Source organism: Leptopilina heterotoma, unplaced genomic scaffold, assembly GCF_015476425.1.
Source record: "Leptopilina heterotoma isolate Lh14 unplaced genomic scaffold, ASM1547642v1 Lhet_52, whole genome shotgun sequence".
NCBI lineage: Eukaryota > Metazoa > Arthropoda > Insecta > Hymenoptera > Figitidae > Leptopilina > Leptopilina heterotoma.
In genome coordinates this window covers 2,750,798-2,777,006 of record NW_025111114.1, presented here as the reverse complement: position 1 = coordinate 2,777,006, position 26,209 = coordinate 2,750,798, and the positions used below count along the sequence as shown (strand labels likewise).

The window sequence follows — 26,209 nt, the reverse complement described above, 5'->3', positions numbered from 1 at the left end:
AAAAAAATACTCTTTAGCAGAAAAAAGTGGTTTTATCAAGAATAAAAAATACTTTTCAATAAAAAATACTTTTCAATAAAAAAATGCTTTTCAATAAAAAATACTTTTCAATAAAAAAATACTTTACAAGAAAAAAAAAGAAAACATTTTTCATTGAAAAAATAAAAAATACTTTTCAATAAAAAATACTTTTTAACAAAAATGGAAAATACTTTTCACCAAAAATAAAAAAGTAACAATTTTTTTTATATTTAATGGAAAATTTTCTAATTTCCATTTCGAATCATATGGACTATAAAAATATTTGATTGAAGAGGAAAAAAAATTCTTGTTTTCACTGCTACAGTAGGAAATAACGATTTTTCGAATAAAAATAATAATTAATAATTAATAATTAATAATAATAATAATTAATAATTAGAGGTATATTTAATTTCTATTGCGGGGTCGTACGGGCAGGGGTAGAGATCCCGAGGGGAGTGACGCTATTCCAGGTGGGAGATTTTCCTCCTCTGGCACTTGTTGATTGAGGTCATCGGGCAAATCGCCGTCGAGTGTTGGCGGTGTTGTTGGCACATCGCAATCCTCCGTTGGCGGGACAACGCATCTCAATGATCGCCTATCGAATACCAACATTGCCGGGCATCTCTGTAAACGTGGATAGCCACCTTGGCATTGCCAATAGCGATTGCACGATTTTCCCAATGGAACATTTCCATTCGCGTCCTTATTGCACAGAGCTGAAAATTTTCATTTTTAGACATTTTTTTTTTTCATTTTTGGACAATTTTTTCATTGTTAGACCATTTTTTCCATTTTTAGACCATTTTTTCCGTAATTAGACATTTTTTTCCTTAGTAGACGATTTTTTTCATTTTTAGACCATTTTTTTTTTATTTTTGAACATTTTTTTTCATTTTTAGACAATTTTTTCATTAATAGACCATTTTTTTCATTAATAGACCATTTTTTTCATTATTAGACCATTTTTTTCATTTCTAGACAATTTTTTCAATTATAAGCAATTTTTGTTAATTTTTTTTATTTATTAAATTCACTAAATTTTTTCTCTTCTCTTGTGAACGATTTTTACATTTGCAAAAAATTTGTTAATTTTTTCATTTATAAATAAATTATTAAATTTACTAAAAAAATAAACAATTTTTAAATTTGCAACCAATTTTTTTATTAATAAACAAATTACTAAATTTACAAAAAAATTAACGATTTTCACATTTGCAACAAATTTGTTAATTTTTTCATTTGTAAACAAATTACTAAATTTCTTCTTTTCTTTTATAAATAATTTCTTCATTTGCAACCAATTTTTTTTATTAATAAACAATTTACTAAATTGACAAAAAAAACATTTTTTTTAATTTGTTAATTTTTTCATTTACCAATAATTTAATAAATTTCTTCTCTTCTTTTATAAACAATTTTTCCATTTACAACCAATTTTTTCATTAATAAACAAATTACTAAATTTACTAAAAAAAATTAACAATTTTTTAATTTGTTACAAATTTGTTAATTTTTTCTATTTATAAACAAATTAATATATTTCTTCTCTTCCTCTATAAAAATTTTTTCATTTACAACCAATTTTTTCATTAATAAACAAATTACTAAATTTACTAAAAAAACATTTTTTTAATTTCATACAAATTTGAATAATTTTTCATTTATAAACAAATTAATATAAATAAATTTTCCTCCCTCATAAACAATTTTTTCATTTGTTAGCAATTTTCGTTAATTTTTTTATTTATTAAATTCACTAAATTTTTTATCTTCTCTTGTAAACGATTTTTCCATTTGCAACTAGTTTGTTAATTTTTTCATTTATAAGCAAATTACTAAATTTACTGAAAAAATGAACAATTTTTGAATTTGTTACAAATTTTTACACTCTTATAAACAATCTTTTCATTTTTATAACATTTTTTTCATTTATAAGCAATTTTTGATAATTTTTTTATTTGTTAAATTCACTAAATTTTTTCTCTTCTCTTGTGAACGATTTTTTCATTTTCAACAAATTTGTTAATTTTTTCATTTATAAACAAATTTCTAAATTTCTTCTCTTCTTTTATAAACAATTTTTTCATTTGCAACCAATTTTTCATTAATAAACAAATTACTAGATTTACTAAAAAAATAAATAATTTTTTAATTTGTAATCAATTTTTGTTAATTTTTTTACTTTTAAACAAATTACTATATCTCTTCTATTTTCTTATAAACAATTTTTTAATTTATAACATATTTTTTCATTGATAAATAAATTACTAAATTTTCTAAAAAAATAAACAATTTTTTTATTTGTAAGCAATTTTTGTTAATTTTTTTATTAGATATTTATTAACAAATTACTAATTTTGCTCTTATACAAATAATTTATTTTTACAGCCAGAGAAAAATTTTATTTGAATAATATTTTTATTTGCAACCAATTAGTTAATTTTTTCGTTTATAAACAAATTACTAAATTTCTTCTATTTTTTTTATAAATTTTTCTTCCATTTTTAGTCAATTTGTTTACTTTCTTATTTATAAAAAAATGTACTAAATTTTTTCTCTTTTCCTATAAACAATTTTCTCATTTCGTAACCAATTTATTCATTTTTTTAGTTATAAAAAAATTATTAAATATCTTAATTAAATATAATTTCTTTATTTATACAGAGAAAAATTTTATTCGAATCAAATATAATTTATTTGAGTTAAGTAAAAGTAGTACATTTGTCTCTACTGGATTATTAAATCTAGGAAATTATTTAAACAATTGGTCAATTTTTTTATTTAAATACAAATTTTAGTCAATATAAAAAACAAAATTTTTATTTGAACCAAATAAAATTTATTTAAACCACATAAAAATTTTAGTATACTCTGAGAAAAAATTTATCTTTTTTTCTGGGTGTAGACAGTTCTTTCTTTATTTAAATATTTATCATTTTTAAATTATTTCATTTAATTATTTTCATTTATAAAAAAAATTGAAATTAGAAATAAATTTACGAATAATTTAAATATTTTCATTTATAAAGAAAATTGAAGTTAGAAAGAAATTTGCGAAATTAAATATTTTTATTTATAAATAAAAATTGAAGTTAGAAATAAATTTGCGAATTTAAATATTTTCATTCCAAAATAAAAAATTGAAATTAGAAATAAATTTACTAATTTAAATATTTTCATTCGTAAAGAAAATTGAAGTTAGAAATAAATTTGCGAAATTAAATATTTTTATTCATAAATAAAAATTGAAGTTAGAAATAAATTTGCGAATTTAAATATTTTCATTCATAAAAAATTGAAATTAGAAATAAATTTTCAAAATTGAATATTTTCTGTTATAAAAAATACAAGTTTGAAACAAATTTATAAATTTAAATATAATTTAAACAATAACAAAAACGTATTTTTATTATTTAATTATGTCTATTGAAAAGTAATGAAAATTTATTATTTAATTTACAAGAATGAAATTGAAATAAAAAAATTTTGTTTGCTAACAGAGATTTTTTATTTTTATTATTTATGTCTATTGAATAATAATAAAAATTTATTATCTAAATCAAAAGAATAATAATAAAAATTTATATTTAATTCACAAAAATAATAATAAAAAGTTATTATTTAATTCACAAGAATATTAATAAAAATTTATTATTTAATTCTCAAGAATAAAAATTGAAACGAAAAAATTTTTTCGTCAACAGATATTTTATATTTTTTCTTATTATTATAAACGTCTATTGGATAACAATAAAAATTGATTATTTAATTTACAGAAAAAAATTGAAATAAAAAGAATACTTTTATTAACAAAGAGAAAAAGAGAGAGAGAGAGATAATTTTACAGATAGTTCTGTTCAACAAAAGAGATAAATTTGTACAAAAAAAAAAAAAAAAAAATTCCCCTATTTTGTTGCTAATTAAAAGGAGAAATGATGAATAGTGATAAAAAAAAGCGTGAGTGTGAGTGCATTAAAATGGACACAGGGGGGGCCACCGATGTTTTTGAATGAAACAAAAGTTCTCTTCCTCGAAATTATAATGCGTGGGATAGAGGTAATGTATATTCGTGAAGGCGCGACGTGAACGTACATTGAATGTTAATTAGTTGCCTCGCCTTTATATTTATATATATACATGTATTTACTTCATACTCGGGTGCAGTGATTTCTCACAGATCATTCATCTGACTTCCTTTCGAAAAGTGAAAACACCCGCGCCGGTAAAACCATATCTAACTGAATTCATCACCAGTAAAATTTGCCTCATTTGTATAAATAAAAAAAAAAAAAAAAAAAAAAAAAAAAATTTCCATCTAATAATAAAAATTATATTTTTCTCTCTCCAAGCAAGAGCATTTTCTCTTTTTTATCTCTCCATTTTTTTTTTCTTTTAAAATTAATTTTTTACTAATAATGAGAAGACGAAATTGGAAATGGAAAAAATGTTTTTTTTGGACCAATTTGACAATAAAAAATTATTAATAATAATAAATAAGTAATAAGCAGATGGAAAACAGCAAAAAACGAAATGGGAATACGAATTTAATAATAAATAATAATAAATTAATAAATAATATTAAAATAAAATAATAATATTACTAATAAATAATATTGATTATCAATATTATTAATAAATAATATTAAATAAATAATAATAAACGAAGAGAAGAGAAACAGAAGACTAATTGGAAATAAAAAAAATGTTTTTCTAAACAATAAACATTTTTTTTTTTTTTTTTTTTTTAATTGTTGTGTTACAACATTTTTGATTCGTTTTTTTGTCTCAATTTGATATTCTTAGAAAAACTATGACTGCAAAGACGATGAGCGAAAAGAAAAGCGAAAAGAAAAGCAAAAATGAAAAGCGAAAAGCAAGAACGAATTGGAAAATTTTTCTTACGATGTTTCTGGCAACCATCGACATTTTCCGGCCAATCGCATGATCGTGCCCTCTCATTGTAAAGAAGCCCGCCAATGCACAATTGTTCGGTGGCAGTTCCATTCCAGCATGTCCAATATCTTGTGCACGATGTCTCGTGACCGAAAATACCATAGAGCCAATCGCAATGATCGGCGCCAATTGGCGGATTCGCCTGACGTTTATCGTCACAATAATTTGCCCTCCAAGGATAGTCACATCCCTCCGTGACGCCGCGATGCTTGCCAGCGAATACTAATCCATTTGGACAATCAAAAAGCTCTGGACGTCCACTCACACATTCCCAATAACGATCACAATATTCAATATCACCCACGACTCTCGCCTTCGATTGGCAAGGATCTTCCTGCTGTTGCTTCTGTCCTTGCAATCCTAAAATTTAATTTTTTTTGTCCATTCTCAATAATTCTACTCTTTATATAATAATAAAGATAAAATAATAATTATGTATAACATTATAAATATTAGCTGAAAATTTACAAAATTATTTTTTGTAAGTATTAATTAATTCTATATTATTAATAGTGTTGATTCGATTTTTCGTTTTTTGAATTTGGCGCCAAAATAGTTGATTGAATTGCCGCCTAGAGGGCATGAAAATTCTCTCACAAACGAAATGAAGTTCAGTTCATTTCAGTTTCAGTTACAATTATTAATTATAAATACTAATATTAATTATTACTATTATTTATTAATATTAATTACTAATATTAATTATTAATATTAATTTCTAATATTCAGTACTAATATATTAATATTAGTACTGATATTAATTATTAATATTAATTACTAATGTTAATTATTAATATTAATTACTAATATTAATTATTACTATTAATTATTAACATTACGAATCATTTATTAATTTTTACTTATTTAGTTATAATTTAATATTCAACTTACTTATAATAATTTAAAATCAACAATTTTATTCTTATATATTTTTTTATATATTATATTTTTTTTTCCATAAAAACTCAGTCGAGAGGAATCGAACCCCAGACCTTTGTGTTACGAGTTCGGTAGTAAAGACACCGAGCCATCTCACTTTCTTTTACATTACATACTTTTTTAGCAATTCCAAAAAGAAATTTGAGTTTTAATTAACAAATTTTTTTCCGAAATACAGTAAAAATTTAGCAATACTTCAGCAAAAATAAAAAATGCTAAAAAATTCCAGACTATTTAATTTTACTTCTGAATGAAAAATATATTTTTATTATTAAAATATATTTTTATTATTAAAATATATTTTTATTATTACATTATAAAAATATTTTTGGTGGGAAAAAAATTTTTCTAATTTATTTTCCAATCAAATTGACTACTTTTACCTTTAAATTAACATTTTAGCTTTTCTCTTATTTACAAAATTGTTTAAGAAAAAAATAAAGATTGTATATAAAAAAATACTAATACTACAAAATTATTTTTTATACAATAAAAGAAATTGTTATTCAAATTTTCAAATAATATTCCAACTTTCCATTGTTTTCACTAGAAAATTGATGATAAACGTCTAAAGGGGCGTCGTTTAGAATCTGAATAAATGCAAAAAAAAAAAAAATATTCTCGGAGAATCAATGGCTTACATAAAATTCTAAAAGGTAAGGAATTTTTTTTTTTTTGCTTCCGAGCATAAATAGCAATTAGGAAGTTTATTATACGCGTTTTATGATTTTAATGTTTTTCTTTTGTATACTGATGGTGTGCTGTCTTTTGTATACCGTTTGGTTGCAGAGTAGAAATTCTTTAGAAAAAACAGGAACTCATCTTAAATTTCTTTATAGAGTTAATACGATTACGTAACACAAATAAAGTCGTCTGGTTTATAAACTTTTTTTTTATTCTTAATTTAGAGAAATCGCAGTAATTTTATTCTGACAAAATAGGCGTTATATATATGTAATATTAACGCGTTATACATTCAAGCAGAAAATTTTATTTCATAAGTAAATAAATAAATAAATAAATAAATAAGTAAATAAACAAATATATAAACAAATAATTACTTATTTGTTTATATATTTGTTTATTTACTCATTTAATTATTTACTTATTTATTTGTTTACGTATTTGTTTATTTACTCATTTATTTACTCGAATAAACAAATCAATAAACAAATAATTGCTTATTTGTTTATATATTTGTTTATTTACTTATATATTTATTTATTTATTTGTTTACGTATTTGTTTATTTACTTATTTATTTACTTGAATAAAGAAATAAATAAACAAATAATTACTTATTTGTTTATATATTTGTTTATTTATTTACTCATTTAATTATTTACTTGTCTATTTATTTAGAATCAAAATTTAAAAACAAATATTTCAAAATCAAATCAGGAAACAAATTACTAAATAAATATATAAACAAATAATTACCTATTTGTTTATAATTTTATATATTTGTTTATTTTCTCATTTATTTATTTATTTGGAAACAAAATTGAAAAACAAATATTCTAAAATCAAATTTGGAAACTAAGAAGTAAATAAATAAATATAAAAACAAATAATTACTTATTTGTTTATATATTTGTTTATTTAGTTACTCATTTATTTCTTTACTTATTTATTTGGTAACAAAATTTAAAAAAAATATTCCAAATTCAAATTTGTAAACTAATGAGTAAAGAAATAAATATAAAAACAAATAATTACTTATTTGTTTATATATTTGTTTATTTATTTACACATTTATTTATTTACTTATTTATTTATTTAAAAGCAAAATTTAAAAACAAATATTTCAAAATTAAATCTCGAAACCAATAAGTAAATAAATGAATATATAAAAAAATTAGTAAATAAACAAATGTATAAACAAATAAGAAAATAAATAAGAAATAAATAATAAATAAATAATAGTATTAATAATAATTTATTAGTTTATTATTTTTATTTTTTCGTTAGTATTATTTTTATTTTTTATTCATTTGTTTCTTAAATAAATAAATAAATACTAATAGTTAATAAAATAATAAAAAAATTTATTTCGCAATCTAAAAATTATCTAATTCGCAAAAATACATAAATAAAAAAATAATAATCATACAGAAATAATTGAAAATTATTTATCGTAAATTTAATTTTGCATTCCACGTTTCTATCATTTCTATCTTATTCTCGAAATTCAATGACTCATTAATATTGATAGTGTACACTGTCTCGCGAACGTATGTGTAAAAATTTAATTATTTAATATACAGTCTATGAACAAAATTTTTTTTTTATTATTATTATTATTATACCCACGCAAATAAATATCCTTTGCAATAAATTAATATTTAAAGAAAAAAAAAAATTCCTTAAAAATAAAAATTCGTAAACTTCTTCAAAATATATTTATTACACATATGTAATAGTGAAAGTTGAAAAATATTAAAAAGTTCTTTTAATTTATAAATATAACGTAACTCAGTGGAGACTCATTTATCATTGTTGATTTTCAGGACGTAAATTGAGCAGAGGAAAAAAAAATAAAATAATAATTTATACTCAAAGTTGAGTGGTAAATCATTTTCTGTACGCGAACAGGTGACAATTGCCCGCTACCTACGCTATGTATCTAACACCTACTTGAATAGTTTCTTCATTTTTTTTTCTTCTTCCTCGACAAACAATACATTTGACATATTTTTTTTTTTCATTGTTTGACATGTCAATAAAGTTAAATAACATTAATTGCCATAATGAAATACTCAAAATTGAAAGGTTTGCCAATATTTTTTTTTCGATAAACAATAAAAATTAATTATCACGGATTTTTATTCTATTTTCAAACATAATTAATAATTAATATTTAATAATTAATTGTTGATAATTAGTAATCAATAATTAATAATTTAATTAAATAAATAAATGAGTAAATAAATAAATAAATATATAAACAAATAAGTAATTATTTGTTTATTTATTTATTTATTCAAGTAAATAAATAAATAAGTAAATAAACAAATATATAAACAAATAATTAATTATTTGTTTATTTATTTGTTTATTCAAGTAAATAAGTAAGTTTATAAACAAATACGTGAAGAAATAAATAAGTAAATAAATGAGTAAATAAACAAATATATAAACAAATAAATAATTATTTGTTTATTTATTTATTTATTCAAGTAAATAAATAAATAAGTAAATAAACAAATATATAAACAAATAATTAATTATTTGTTTATTTATTTGTTTATTCAAGTAAATAAATAAGTTAATAAACAAATACGTGAAGAAATAAATAAGTAAATAAATAAATGAGTAAATAAACAAATATATAAACAAATAAGTAATTATTTGTTTATATATTAATAAATAATAGATTAAATACTAATATTTGTTAAATAATAATTTAATTAAAATTAATTTTAACTTTTCAAATAAAAAATTGAGTGAATGAAAAATTGCTTGAGAAGCAATTAACATTAAGATAAGAAGAGGATGGAGAAAAAGAGGAAAAGTGAAGATAATTCGCTAAAAATATTTCTGTATTCGTTATATAGAAGAGAGAAAAATATTCGGTATATAAAAAATAAAAATTGGAAAAAAATATTTAGTTAAAAATTAAAATGATAGAGACACGCGTCGATAAGATGTGTCTTAATGACTAGTTCGGCGAAAGTAAAGAGCAACAAAGTGGGATGTATACTTAAAACTGGTTTCCTTATATTATATGGAGGTGTTTGTAACAGACAAGTATGTGCGGTAATCCATTACAGACATTAAGTTCGTTGACTACTTGATAATTATTGTACTTTCCTCCATTTTATTTCTTTTATAGAAATTCTCTATATTTTCTACAAAAAAAAATTTTTATTTCACAAAAATACGAAAAAAAAATATTCATCGTTATAAATTCAAATGAAAAAAATTTTTGAAGAAATTTAGAAAAGTTTAGAGAAATTTTCAAAATTATTAAGAACTTTGAATTGAAAAAACAACTTGTAATTAAATGAAACAGATATGAGTATGTTTTTTATTACTGTAATGAGCAAGAATTTCTTTTTAAGTAATATTTATAGTAAATTTTATTTATTTTGTAGTGAAAGAAAGAAAAACTAAAAAAAATTATAAATATTTATTTTTCCTGTTAGGAATGACAGAAGACAAAAATTATAATTGAAAAAAAATTTACAAGTGAAAAAAAATCGAAGAAAATTCATGTAAATGGCAAAAAATAAAATTACAGAAGAGAAAAGGAACTATAATTGAAATTAAAATTATAAGAGAAGAAAACTAAGAAAAAAAAGAAAGAAAATTAAAAAAATATTTTAAAAAAAATTATAAAGAATAAAAATTATACAGAAGAAAAAAGATTTGTAATCGAAAAAAAATTGAAAGAGAAGAAAAAATAAAAAAAATCCGTCTATAAAAAAAAAATAAAAGGAAAGAAAAAGAAAAGAGGAGAAAAAGATAGAAAAAATAAATTAAGGCTGAAAAAAATTACAAATAAAAGAAAATTAAAAACTAATAAAGCAAGAAAATGTACAGAAGCAAAAAAATAATTGAAAATGAAAAAAATTCAAAAGAAGAAAAACTAAGAAAAGAAAGAATGAAAAAACGAAGAAAAAATATTAAAGGAAAAAAATTATAGAAGAGAGCAAAAATTACAGAAGAAAGAAAATTACACGGAGAGAGAATATATATTAAATTTTGTAAAAATATTTTCAAATTGGGGAAAAAGTGCGACAAAGCGAAATTTTGATATCAAAAAATACTAAACTTTAAAAAAACTTATGTGAAATTTAGTATAATTATATCAAATATCAAGAATATTAATTAAATTCTAATATAACTTTACTAAATTTCATATAAGTTTTTTTAAAGTTTAGTATTTTTTGATATCAAAATTTCGCTTTGTCGCACTTTTTCCCCAATTTGAAAATATTTTTACAAAATTTAATATATATTCTCTCTCCGTGTATAAAACAGAAAAATGTAAAGAATAAAAATTATAAAAAAGAAAAAAAAATTTTGTAAACGAAAAAAATTACGAGAGAAGCAAAAAAAAAAAAAAATGAAAAATAAAGAAAAGGAGAAAGAAAATATTAAAGAAAAAATTATAGAAGAGAACAAAAATTACAGAAGAAAAAAAATTATAAAACAGAAAAATGTAGAGAATAAAAATTATACAAAAGAGAAAAAAATTTTATAAACGAAAAAAATTACGAGAGAAGCAGAAAAAAATTAAAAATAAAGAAAAGCAGAAAGAAAATATTAAAGAAAAGATTATAGAAGAAGAAAAATTTCAAGAGAAAAAGAGAAAGAAGGTTTTTAACCTTCTTTCGCTTTTTCCTCTTTTAATTTTTTTTAATTAAATTAATTTTATTAGTTACATGATAACAAGAGAAAAAAATAAATGAAAAAAAAACGAAATAGAAAAGAAACAGAACTATAATTGAAATTAAAATGATAAGAGAAGAAAACTAAGAAAAGAAAGAAAGAAAAATAGAAAAAATATTAAAGAAAAAAATTATAGAAGAGAAAAAATTACAGAAGAAAAAAAATTATAGAAGGGAACAAAAATTACAGAAGAAAGAAAATTATAAAACAGAAAAATGTAAAGAATAAAAATTATACAGAAGAAAAAAAATTTTGTAAACGAAAAAAATTACGAGAGAAGCAAAAAAAAAATGAAAAATAAAGAAAAGGAGAAAGAAAATATTAAAGAAAAAATTATAGAAGAAAAAAAAATTAATTTTATCAGTTACATGATAACAAGAGAAAAAAAATATTAAAAAAATAAATGAAAAAAATACGAAATTAAAAAATAATTAGAAAATAAGAAAAAAATTATAAAATTAACATAGAAGAAAGAGAAAAAAAGAAGAAAGAAATTCAAAATTTTTTTATGTAACATTAGAGTTGCTGTAATATCATAAATATTCATATCGCTCACAATTTTTTTCGAATAGAGAGTTATTCTTAAAAATTATTTGGAAACTAATATATATATAAATAGTTTCACTATTGATGAAAAACACTCGAGTGATTGAATCACAAACTTGATCTTGAATTTATAATTACGATAGTTGTGAAAGTGAATTTATACATACAATTAATCAAAAAACTGGAAAAGAAAGTAATATTATTTTCGTTAATTATTGCTATATATATACACACACTTTCACTGCTCATATGATTATAATTCATTGAAATAGAGGACATGATAAAAGACATGAAAATGTCAAGATATACATAGTTAGCTTTGCTCAAATGAGATTGATGAAAGTGACTATTTAGATTTCTAAAGAGTTGAAAAATTATTCTTATTATTATTCATTTTATCTTCTCACCCGGAAACTTTTTATTTTTTTGATCTTTAATTTTTCTTCATTAGCTCTCGATAATTTTTATAAAACTAATTAATTAAATAAAATTAATTTATTTTCTTAAATATTAAATTTAATTCTATTCTAATAAAATTAATTAATTTTATTAAATATTAAATTTAATTCTATTTTAATAAAATTAATTGATTTTATTTCATTAAATATTCAATTTAATTCTATTGTAATAAAATTAATTTATTTTGTTTTATCAAATATTAAATTAAATGTGACGCGCTTCCCGCTCTTCTATGAAGCAGGCGAATTATAGGTTATGTTTGTATTAGATTTATTTTTATTAAATGTTCAAATTTAATTATTTAAATTTGAAACCAATTTTTATTGAATATTTCGGTTACAATAAAAAAGTGAAGATAAATAATTTTTAATAATAATTGAATCTCTTTCTGAATTTTTACTCTAAAAATCATTAACATAACCTACAATTTTCGGGGGGGTTTTTTCTTGACATTTTTGTGAGCGCAAATACAAGTAACAAATATTAAATTATAAATTAATGACATTAACTTATTTTTTTATTATTCCATTACTGTCTGAATAAAAAAAAATTTTTATATTTTATTAATAAATTAATATTAATATAATATAATTATTTTTTAAGAAAAAAAAATAAAAAAAAATAATTATATTTCATTAATAAATTATTTATTAATATAATATAATTATTTTTTTATTACTCGACTAATAAAATATTACCTAACCAGGCAAAACAAGACAATCTATTTTGAGCAAAAAAAAAAAAAAAAATGGTTTCAAATACAATTTTTTTCGAGTCTAAGGTAAATAATGGTCTCAAGAATAAAACGTATTCCGGTGGTTGGCATTATGTGGCAAAAGTAAATAGTAAAGTAAGGTGGGAAGTGTCCTGAAACTACGCTCCCAAGAGAGCGTTTAAGATAGTGAAAGTACCTAGCCTTGACTTGCAACCTTCATATGGAGGACCCTCTTTTCCCCTCCCGGAAACTTATTTTGATCCTTTATTATTTAATTCCTCTTCATTAACTCTCATTTAATCATCTTTCGGCTCTATTTTGCGTTTAACTTTCTTTCACTTTTATTTTTCATTTTAATTTTTAATCATCGAATAATATCAATTTTTAATCAAATTTAATTTTCACGACATTTATTATTTAATTATTATTTTATTTATTTAAATTATTATTTAATTTATTTTAATTATTATTCAATTTATTTAAATAATTATTCAATTTATTTAAATAATTATTTAATTTATTTAAATTATTATTCAATTTATTTAAATAATTATTTAATTTACTTAAATTATTATTATTATTCTCATTATTATTATTATTATTATTATTATTATTATTATTATTATTATTATTATATTATTAATAATATTCTAATTAGTTGTAAGTATTTCATAAAGTATAGAAAAAAATTTCGAACATTTAAAAAAAAAAATTAATTTTGTATTCAATTTGCTTAATTAGTCAAAAAAAAAGCAAAACCTTATCAACATGTTTTTATTTCGATAGAAAGGAAGTGTGCAATTTAATGCATGGGAAGATTGCCAATAGGAAAAAAAAGAAGGAGATCTCGACTTTGAGAGAGGATGAATTGCCAAAAATAATTAATTGATGAATTTATCTGTATGCATACGTTCGCCGACGTATATATTTTAATCAATTGCTTTCTTAATTGCTCTTCATTTACGGAACTAAATAATACCCCCTTTGGACATTCTAATCTTATGCAGATCCTTACATTCGAAAATTTAATTGGTTTCTTTAAAAGCAGCGATACATTTTAATGGAAAGTGCTCTCGGCTTAAAAAAAAAATAAAAATAAAAAACCCGGCCCTTTTTGATAAGGTACCACTTAAAATTTATTTTTACTCATTCTTCTCTGGACTTGGATTTATTTAGGTACTATAAATAATAAATAATTAATAGTTGAAATTAAAAAAAGAAAATATTAAAAATTTTTGAATCATTTAATTAATTAATTCCTCTGAGGGTAAAAACTTGATTCGTTAATTAATTAAGGAATAAAGTTTTATTTATTTTTTTACTTTATTCGTTAATTAATTAACGAATAAAGTTTTATTAATTTTTTTACTTTATTCGTTAATTAATTAACCAATAAAGTTTTTACCCTCAGCGGGATTCGATCGTATGACAAATTTACGTTTTTTAATGCCTTAACGACTACGACCAACATGCGTTCAATTAATTAATCAATTAATTTTTTTATTTTTTCACAGTAATAACAATTATTATAACAATTTACAATAATTAAAATTACACTAACTATAATTACTAATTGGTATAATCAAAAACCAAAATTAAATATTAGAATAAAAAACAAAAAATCTTGAATACATTTTAATTTAATTTAAATTAAATTAATTAAATTTTTCAACTGAATTTAGATGTTGTAATTTAATAAATCAATTAAATTGAAATATATTTAGTCAATTAAATTTAATTTTGTTTAATTATATTTTGGGAGTAGTTTATAAACTACTTCAGTAAATATAAATAAATAAAGTAAAATTCTCAAAAAGAAAAAAAAGCATTTAATATTTAAAATACCTCTTTACTCTGTTGTAAATTATAAAAATATACAAAAATATTTAATTCCTGAATTTCTAAAGTCCCCTAAAAATTAATTAACTTTGTTAAAAATAAAATAAATGTTTACGTTTTTTCGCATTTTTTTTTCTCGGTCAACGACACATTACAAACAAGCGCAACGATCGAAAAAATGAGAATAAAATAATAATCAAGATTAGGTAAAAGTTTTTACATCGTATCGAGCTATATAATAAATATAAAATGGAATTCCATTTTGCTCGTTTAACTGACGAAATCTCGCGAGATGATGACTTTCGGGAAAGTTGAGACGAATAAATTTTTTTTTTTTTTTTTTTTGACGACAGACCTCTGTTGCAATATATAAATATATAAATCATAACGATTATAAACGTATTGGAGTCAAGAGTGAAATTTTACCGACACTTTTGAGAAAATTTAATTACATTTTTTTTTATTTTGTAAAAATATTATTATAATTATTTTTACTTCTGTAAATGAAAAATAAATTATAATAATCTTTGTATATTATTGTATTTTTTGTAATTGTTTTATTTTATTAATTTACTACAAATTTATATTTATTTATAAATAAAGAAATGTTCGTAATAAGAAAAATGCAATTTAACCAAAAAAAAGTAATTTTTTTAAAAGAGAAAAGATATTTCGAAATAGAAAATCATTTTGCAAAGTAAAACGTATTGTTTTCAAAATAGAGAGTAGTTTTCGAAAATAGAAAGTAATTTTATAAAATAAAACGTTTTTTACAAAATAAAAAATAATTTTTCAAAATGAAAACTATTTTCTTAAAATAAAGTTATTTTCCAAAGAAAAAAGTAATTTTGCATAATAAAATGCATTTTTCTCAATTGATAACTATTTTTCTAAAATAAAAAGTAATTTTCCAAAATGAAAACTATTTTTCCAAAGTAAAATATAATTCTCCAAATTAAAACTATTTTTCTAATAGGTATAAAGAGTATTTTTTCGAAATGAAATTTAATTTTTCAAAAAGAGAGACAATTTTTCAAAATGAAAACATTTTTTTTTCAAAATAAAGAGGAATTTTCCAAAAAGAAAGACAATTTTTCAAAATAAAGAGGAATTTTCCAAAATAAAAGTATTTTTCCAAACTAGAAAGTAATTTCCTAAAATAAAAATTAATTTTCTAAAATAAAGGTTAATTTTCCAATATGAAAAATATATTTTAAAATAAAAAGTAATTTTACTAAAAAAGCGTATTTTTTCCAAAATTAAAACTACTTTTCCAAAATAAAATATAATTTTTCAGAATAAAACTGTTTTTCAAATTTAAAATGTATTTTTCCAAAATAAAAATTATTTTTCTGAAATAGAAAATATTTTTTTAGAATAGAAAGTAATTTTCCAAAATAAAATGTATTTCTCCAAAAGTGAAAAATAATTTTCCCAAATAAGAACTATTTTTCCAAAATAGAAATTATAATTTTCCAAAATAAAAAAATGTGTTTTCTCAAAATAAAAAGTAATTTAACTAAAAAACCTATTTTTCCCAAAATGAAAACTATTTTTTTTCAAAATAAAATATAATTTTTAAATTAAAACTATTTTCCTAATATAAAGAGTATTTTTTCAAAATGAAAATTAATTTTCTTAAAGGAGAGAGAATTTTTCAAAATGCAAACTACTTTTCAAAAATAAAATATAATTTTCCAAAATGAAATATAATTTTCCAGATAAAAACTATTTTTCTAATATAAAGAGTATTTTTCGAAAACAAAAGTTAATTTTCCAAAATAAAAATTATTTTTCTAAAATAAAAAATATTTTTCTAAAATAAAAAATATTTTTCTAAAATAGAAAGTAATTTTCCAAAATAAAATGTATTTATCCAAAAATAATTTTCCCATATAAGAACTATTTTTCCAAACTAGAAATTAATTTTCCAAAATAAAAAAATTTTGTTTTTTTAAAATAAAAAGTAATTTTTCAACATAAGAAGTAAAATATTTCCAAGCAGAAAAAAATAGAAGAGAAGCATAGAAATTATTTCGACTCCAAAAAATTAACCTACGGAGAGCTTTTTTCAAAAAAAAAAAAAAAAAAAATTTCTCCACAACAAACAAAAAAAAAAACTTTAAAAAAAGCGAACACTAATAAAATTTCGTTAAAAATCCAAAGCCACGAGAATATATAAAATACTTTTACTTTCTTCAATGGCCTCGAGCCACTATAACAAGTAACGATAAATCATTGACCCCTTTCACTCTTGTAAATCTCTAAATTATGCGACACTTCCTTCATTTTTTCTGTTATTGTTTCACATTCCACTATGACCTTGACCGCGAAAAAATGGATCCTTTTTCCGAATATGCTACCATGAAAATATTCTCGTGGATTTAATATCAAAAATCCAATTTCAAGACTGATCTAATTAAAATTGTACTTGTACATTTACATTTCAAGAATGAATCGAAAAGAAAAGAGATGATGATGATGATTTTAAAACAAGAGTTGTGAGGCAACAATATTGCGTGTGGGTGTGATCCAGAGAGACATCAATTTTTTTTTTTTTTTTTTTTTTTTTTTTTTTGAGGCTCTTGCTTGAGAATTATGTAAGAATTATAAGACGAGTTTTACACAGAGTTGAGGCACTGGGTTACTTTCCCTTCCTTCTTTTACAACTCCGTAAAGAGTGATCGTCTAGTAATGTTTACGATCCCTAGAAAATTTTCTTGCCGCTGTATTTGTGTCCCGTTGAGGCGAGGTTGCTGGCCCCGCCTTTCATTTATACGTATTATTATTACAATATCTATATATATAGTTTATTTCTCTACATAAACATATATATATATACATATATACACCCTTCCGCAGAAAGTACTCCCGGGTTCAATATATTCCTATCGTAAAATGATCACAAATATTTTTACTCCACTTTTCATTTTTATCTACATTTTTTCTACATTTATTTTTACTTTAGTTTTATTTTTTATTTTAATTTCATTTTATGCTCAACACGAATTTCTTTATCTAAATTATAATAAAAATAAAAATAAAAATAATAATAATAATAATAATAATAATAATAATAATAATAATAATAATAATAATATAAATTATTATTGGTTAATTAATTTATTAGAAAATTAATTTTTCCAAGTCCTTCTACGGTTTTTTTTTTTAAATTAATTTTCTATAAAATTTATTAAATAACAATTAAACAACGGTTCAAATAATTATAACAATAATAATAACAATTATTATTATTATAATTATTATTAATATAATAATAAAGATTCAATAACTCAGTCGGGTCAAAAATTTATTTCATAGCAAAATTTTTCAATTATCACAAAAAATTTACAGTCAGAAAATAAATAATAAATAAAAACTATTTTTCCAATATAGAAAGTAATTTTCCAAAATAGAAACTAATTTTGCAAAATAAAAACTATTTTTCCAAAATAAACTGTATTTTTCAAAACAAAATATAAAGTAAATTTCCAAAATAGAAATTAATTTTGCAAAATAAAAAAATTTTCCAAAATAAAAACAATTTTTCCAAAATAGAAACTAATTTTGCAAAATAAAAACTATTTTTTCAAAATAACAAGTATTTTTCAAAATAGAGAGTAATTTTTCGAAATATAAAGTAAATTTCCAAAATAGAAACTAATTTTGTAAAATAAAAAATTTTTCCAAAATAAAAACATTTTTTTCAAAATAAAAACAATTTTTCCAAAATAAAAAGTATTTTACAAGAATAGAGAGTAATTTTGCAAAATAAAATGTATTTTTTCCAAAATATTAAGTAATTTTGAATTATAGCAGGTGATTTTCCAAAGTAGAAAGTAATTTTCTAAAATAAAAGTTAATTTTTCAAAATAAAGAATAATTTTTCGACATAGAAAGTAATCTTGATAAAAAAAAGGTATTTTTGCCAAAATAAAATCTATTTTTCCAAAATGAAAAATAATTTTCAAAATTAAAACAAGTATTTTTCAAAACACAGAGTAATATTGCAAAATATAAATTAATTTTCCAAAATAGAAACTAATTTTGCAAAATAAAAAATTTTTCTAAAATAAAAACAATTTTTCCAAAATAAAAAGTATTTTTCCAGAATAGAAAGTAATTTTGCAAAATAAAATGTATTTTTTCTAAAATATAAAGTAATTTTGAAAGATAAAAAGTAATTTTCCAAAATGAAATATAATTTTCAAAATTAAAACTATTTTTCCAAAATAAACAGTATTTTTCAAAATACAGAAGAATTTTGCAAATTAAAATTTTTTTTTCAAAATATAAAGTAATTTTGAAAAGTAGAAGGTGATTTTCGAAAATGTAACGTATTTTACCAAAATAAGAAGTAATTTTCCAAAATAGAAACTAATTTTGCAAAATAAAAACTATTTTTACGAAATAAAAACAATTTTTCCAAAATAAGAAGTATTTTTCCAGAATAAAGAGTAATTTTCCAAAATAGAAACTATTTTTGCAAAATAAAAACTATTTTTCCAAAATAAACAGCATTTTGCAAAACACAGTGTAATTTTGCAAAATAAAAACTTTTTTAAAAATAAAAACAATTTTTTCAAAATTAAAAGTATTTTTCCAGAATAGAGAGTAATTTTGCAAAATAAAACGTATTTTTCCAAAATATAAAGTAATCTTGAAAAATAGAAGGTAATTTTTGAAAATGAAACATATTTTTTAAAAGTATAAACTATAAAGTAATTTTCTAAAGTAAAAACTAATTTTGCAAAATAACCAAAAATTCAAAAAAAAAACCAGAAAAACTTTAGAAAATGATTGAAAATGAAGAATTGGAACAATTTTCTTGCAATGAATCAACAATAAAAAATAATTAAATAAATCAATCGATAAAAAATTTATTAGAATCGTTATGAAAAATACTTTTTTTTTTGAAAAAAGTATAAAAATTCTTAAATTGTGAAAATTTCGAAATTTATTTTTGAGAAGTGGAAAAAATTTTTCTAATTCAAAAAAAATCTATTTTGGTTAAAACTAAGGAAACTTTTATCGAAAGGAAAAATTTCTCGAACGAAAGAAATTTATCGAAAGAATTTTCTCATCAAAAGTTCTTGAAACTTGAAAAGAAAAACTAAAAAGTTCTCGAATTGCGAATTATATTTCGAACCAAAAAATATTCTTTGAAAGTCGAAGAGAAATTAATTTATTTTTTAGAAGTGGAAAAAATGTTTCTACTAAATCAAAAAAAAAAAATTTTTGTCAAAAAGAAGGAAACTTTATTCAAAGGAAGAAATTTCTCGAAAGGAAAAATTTCTCAAACGGAAAAAATTTATCAAAAGAAATTTCTCAAATGGAAGAAATTTATCGAAAGAAATTTTACGATTGAAAAAAATTTATCGACTGAAAAAATTTATCGCAAGAAATTTCTAAATTGAAAGTTCTTGCAACTTGAAAAAAAAACTGGAAAAATTTTCGAATTGCGAATATTTCGAACCGAAAAATATACCTGAAAATCGAAGAGAAGTAAAATTATTTTTGAAAAGGGGAAAAAATATTTCTAATTCAGAAAAACTTTTTTGGTTCAAAATAAGAAAACTTTATCGAAAGAAAGAAATTTATCGAAAGGAAAATTTTCTCAAATGCAAGAAATTTATCGATTGAAAAAAATCCAGCAGAAGAAATTTCTCGATTGAAAAAAATTCAGCGAAAGAAATTTCTCATCGAAATTCCTTGAAACTTGAAAAAAACTAAAATTTACCAAAAGACAAAATAATTTCTTTGACTATACAGTCAGTCAAATAGTATTCGTCAGAAAAAGAAATTTTCTTTCAAAAAATTTTCACCGTTTTCACCAAGTTGTGATAAAATTATCACCACAATAATAAAAAGTAAAAAAAAAAAAAACAGAAGAACAAATAGAAAAGGAGACGCAGAGAAACAGAAAAAGAGACAGAGAGAGTAAAACTGCCGGTTGAGCTACTTTCATATTTTCACCCGTTAAGACGCAAGAGAAAGTTTTTAAGATGTGTGAAACTCAATGATTCGCCACTATTGTCTTTTATGAAGATGATGCACAACTAATTACACTCTGGCGATGAAGTGTGCTCGTCGACAATTGATGACAACTTGTCTCATTAGATCTAGGTCAAACAACTCGTATAACTTTCCTGATATAGAATCACATTTCTTTCATCTTTTTTTATTCCACGCGCACACGTTTCATTTTTCAATAATTGCGAGAGCTAATTTTTTTTTTTTTTTTTTTTTTTCATTCACTCTACTCATATATCAATTATTTAATCTCTCCTCACGCATTCAATAAATTCAGAGCATTTTTGTTTTATGCATTTCACGCTAATTAATTGCCACACGCGAAAATAGATTTGATAGTGAAGAAAAAAAATTGTACTTTAATTATACACCAAGTGTTAAATTGAATTGATCGCTTGTAAAATGGAATTAATTACATGCGGTGAGAAAAAAGAATTCTTCTCTCCACTATTTTCTCATTTAAATTTTTGATTCTGCTTTTGGAGCAAATTTTAACTTTACTTTTATAAAATAGATTACAAAAAATCAAATTGATAAATTTTAATTAAATTTCAATTTTTTTTTTTTAATTTTATAAAATTTATAAAATTTATAAAATTTATACGATAATACTTTATACTGTAATTAAGTCACTTTCGAAGAAATCGTAGCACTGACCTTTAAGGAGGTCTGATAAAGTCTCAATGGAATGTGAAATTTATGTATGAATATCGAAAGTTATATTCGTGCGGTTAATTATTTGTAATTGAACTGAAAGGGAATTGAAAGACAGGTCTCGATGGTGAGTTGAGAGAAAGAAAGAGAGAACAAGATAGAAAAGAAATAAAAGAAAAAAAAATATTAGAAATATAATGGAGAATAATTCAAGATAGTGGAAATTAAAAATTCTCAAAGCAAAGAAGATAAAAAGGAAAAAAAAATCGAAGGTGTTAAGTTATGTTGATGAAAAATGAAAGTGAAATCGAATGAAATTGAAAACTTGCTGAGTTCAGTGACATAGGCAAAAACAAAAAAAATAAATAAAATAAATAAAAAGAAAGAAAGAAAAAATGTACAGAAAATAAAATCAATTTTATGCGAAAGATTAAGAGAAATAAAAAAAATGTTTATTTTATTAAAATCAGTCAATAAAAAAAAAATTAATTAAATTTATCAATTTTCATTTATAAATTTCATTTCATTTCATTTATTGAATAAATCCAACAGTTAAATAAAAAATAAAAAAAAACTAAAAGAAACAAAAAAAAACAAAAGGAAAAAAAACAAAAAGACAAAAACAAAAAACAAAACGTAATAAACAATAAACAAAAAAATAAAGGGACAACAAAAAAACAAAGAGTAATAAACAATGAGCAAAAAGACAAAATCATAAAAATAAAAGTCAAAAAGCAATAAACAAAAATACAAAACCACCAAAAATAAAAGAGAAAACCACAAAAATAAAAAGCAAAACACAATAAACTAAAACCAAAAAAGAAAATTAAATCGAAAAAATACAAATTTGTATAACATTTTTTCTAAAAGTTAAAAATTTTGTCTAAAAGTTAAAAATTTTGAATAATAAACTGGCTGATAATAATACTAATAATAATATTATAAATTTATTATTTATAAGAATAATTGTATTTTTTATTTATAATAATAAAAATAAGAATTGTAATCGATATGGTTTTTTAATTTTCTAATTGTAAAATATTACTGATTACAAACAATGGAAATAAACAACCGGAAATTCAAAAATAATTAAAAAAACGCGATAATTATAATAATAATAATAATAATAATAATAATAATAATAATAATAATAATAATAATAATAATAATAAAAATTATAATGATAATGACAATAATAAGAATATGATAATAACAATGATATTAATAATGACACTGATAATAAAAATAATAATAGTAAAGATAATAATAAAAATGATAATAATAATAATGAAACTAAAAATAATTTTTAGTAATTATAATTATTAATATTAATTGAATAGAACTCACAAATTTACAGTAAAACTGTAATTAACAGTATTATTAATTAAAAAAAATAATAAAAATAATAATTAATAATAATAATAGTAATTATTACTACTGTTAATTGAATTGAGATTCAAAAATTTACAGTAAATCAGTAATTAACAGCATCATTAATTAATACCAACAATTAATGACAGTAATAGTTATTATTATTAATATTAGTTAAATAAAAACTCAAAAATTTACAGTAAGCCCTTAATTAACAACATTATTAATTAATAACAATAAATTATAACAATAACAGTAATTATTAATTAATTTATTATTAATTCATTATTATTTCATTATTAATATTAATCAAATAGAAACTAATGAAATCAACAAGTAGAAATTAAAATTCTAAAAATAATTAAAAATCAAATTGAATTTTTTTATTATCATTATTATTATCATTTTCTTATTATTAATATTAATTAAGTAGGAGCTCAAAATTTACAGTGAGGGATTAAAAAATCTAAAGATCCGAGATATTTCTAATTACAAAATAGTACTAATTACAAACAATCGAAATTAAAATCGCAAAAAACAATTAAAGAACGCGGTTGTCAGTGAATTTTTTTTCAAATTAATTGTAAAATAAACATTTTAAAAAATGGAAAAACAAAAAAAATAAATAAAGAAAAATAAAATAAAAATAAAATAAAGTTAAATAAAGAAAATAGAAAAGAAGGAATAAAAAAATAAGAAAAGAAGTAAAATAAAGAAAATAAAAAAATGAAGAAAAAAAGAAGAAAATAAAAAAAGGAAGAAAAAAGAAAATAAAGTAAAGAAAAAGAAGAAAATAAATTTAAAAAAGCAGAAAAATTAATAAATTAATCAAAAAATAAAGAAAAAAAGAATAAAATAAAAAAAGGAAGAGAAAAGAAAATAAAGTAAAAAAAGAAGAAATACATTTAAAAAAGCAGAAGAAATAAATAAAATTAAAAAAAGCAAAAAAAAAAATAAATAAATCAATAAAAGTAGCAAAAGATTAAAATTCTAATAAATAAGAAGTATTAAAATTTTTTCGAAAGTACGGGCCATCAGTATACAAAATATTCAAAAGAACGTAAACAAAACGTCACCTATAAAAATTAAAACACTATTTTTTTCACCTGAAAAAAATGTTCGAAAACTAATTTCTGAAATTAGTTATTGCCACTAAATAATTAAAAAACGCAATACGAAAATATACCAAAATTTCTTGAAATCACGATGAGTCACTATTAATTAATCAATTAATTAATTCCGAACAGAAAAAGAGGCGCTAAAATATTAAATTAATATGAAAAGCCAATAAATTTAAAAATCCAAAAAACGAAAAATTACTATTACAATATTTTTCAAATAAAAAAAAAAAAAAAAAAGAATAAATGAGAAAGTATTAAAAGAGTATAAAAAAGTTTTTAAAAAAATATAAACAGTAGGAATACAAAAGTATTAAAAGAATACAAAAGTATTTAAAAAATACAAACAGTATTAAAAGAATATAAAAGTATTTAAAAAATACAAACAGTATTAAAAGAATATAAAAGTATTTAAAGAATACAAAAGCATTTAAAAAATATTTAAAAAATACAAACAGTATACAAAAGTATTTAAAAAATACAAACAGTATAGAAAAAGTATTAAAAGAATACAAACAGTATACAAAAGTATTTAAAAAAAAATACGAACAGTATACAAAAGTATTTAGAAAATACAAACAGTATAGAAAAAGTATTTAAAAAATACAAACAGTATACAAAAGTATTTAAAAAATACCAGCAGTATAAAAAAAGTATTTAAAAAATACAAACAGTATACAAAAGTATTAAAAAAATACGAACAGTATACAAAAGTATTTAGAAAATACAAACAGTATAAAAAAAGTATTTAAAAAATACAAACAGTATACAAAAGTATTTAGAAAATACAAACAGTATAGAAAAAGTATTTAAAAAATACAAACAGTATACAAAAGTATTAAAAAAAAATATAAACAGTATAAAAAAAGTATTTAAAAAAATACAAACAGTATAAAAAAAGTATTAAAAAAATACAAAAAAGTTAAAAAAAATATACATAAATAAAAATATAAATAAATACAATTAAAAAAAGCGTTAAAATACGGAAAAGTTAGCATAAAAAAAAGTTCGAAAACAATTAAAATTGGAGTAAAAGAAAAAACTTACCATGGGCAAAAATTAGCACCAAGAAAAGCGGAACAATTTGTTGAGATAACATTCTATGGATTATTAATTAATTTTTTTTTTGTTTATAATTATTCCTATTTGGGTACCATAAAATGGTACACAGGACGTGAGAAAAAAAAACTGAAACAGTTCCTGAAGAAGAGGAAGAAGCTTTGGCTGATGGGTTTTCGTGTCGGGACTGGTCACTGGGAGAACCGTTTGGCTACGGGTCTTATATGAGCTCCCCACTCTTTGGGTCCGATCTCTGCCTCCAGAGGAAGGCTTCTTAACACTACAGGAGAGCACACTCGACTTCGTTGATCAAATATATATTTGCGACTCTAAAGTCCCGGCAAAATCCCTATGTACACGTGACATCCTAATCACTCAATATTATTTAATTCCTCGTCAATTATTATTATTATTTCACTCCTCGAATTATTCTAATTTATTTATTTTACTATAACTATTATTATAATTATCATCATTATAATGTAATTAATTATTTCATTTAATTACATTCAATTAAAATTTTTAAATAATAACACTCAACTGCTATTTTTTCTTATTTTTAATTCATTGTAGAATTAGAATTTATTTATTTTTTATCATAATAATAACTAACTTCTTAATTGTCCAAAATAAAGAGTAATTTTTCGACATAGAAAGTAATCTTGATAAAAAAAGGTATTTTTTCGAAAATAAAAACTATTTTTCCAAAATGAAATATAATTTTCAAAATTAAAGCTATTTTTTCAAAATAAACAGTATTTTTAAAAAATACAGAGTAATTTTGCAAAATATAAAGTAATTTTCCAAAATGGAAACAAATTTTGCAAAATAAAGAGTATTTTTCCAGAATAGAGAGTAATTTTACAAAATAAAATGTATTTTTTCTAAAACAAAGTAATTTTTAAAAATAGAAGGTGATTTTCCAAAATGAAATTTATTTTTCCAAAGTAGAAAGTAATTTTCCAGAATGAAAGTTAATTTTCCAAAATAAAGAGTAATTTTTCGACATAGAAAGTAATCTTGATAAAAAAAGGTATTTTTTCCAAAATGAAAACTATTTTTCCAAAATGAAATATAATTTTCAAAATTAAAAATATTTTTCC

The 26,209-nt window shown here is 20.3% G+C and overlaps 1 protein-coding gene across 1 annotated transcript; it reads right to left on the bottom strand.

Annotated features, from left to right (window-relative positions):
• Nucleotides 1-278: 278 nt before the first annotated feature.
• LOC122507919 (protein obstructor-E-like) lies at nucleotides 279-25,323 on the bottom strand. The gene is made up of 3 exons (XM_043620928.1): nucleotides 25,095-25,323; nucleotides 4,927-5,337; nucleotides 279-740 (listed from the first exon to the last, which is right to left on the bottom strand). The coding sequence occupies exons 1-3, from the start codon at nucleotides 25,144-25,146 to the stop codon at nucleotides 430-432; spliced, it is 774 nt and encodes a 257-aa protein (XP_043476863.1). The 5' UTR covers nucleotides 25,147-25,323; the 3' UTR covers nucleotides 279-429.
• Between the last annotated feature and the right edge of the window lie 886 nt (nucleotides 25,324-26,209).

Coding starts and splice junctions, on each gene's coding strand:
- LOC122507919 (XM_043620928.1), bottom strand. CDS start 25,146: ATGTTATCTCAACAAATTGTTCCGCTTTTCTTGGTGCTAATTTTTGCC. Junction 5,338..25,094: donor GGTGCTAATTTTTGCCCATG/GTAAGTTTTTTC, acceptor ATTAAATTTTAG/GATTGCAAGGACAGAAGCAA. Junction 741..4,926: donor CGATGGTTGCCAGAAACATC/GTAAGAAAAATT, acceptor GAAAATTTTCAG/CTCTGTGCAATAAGGACGCG.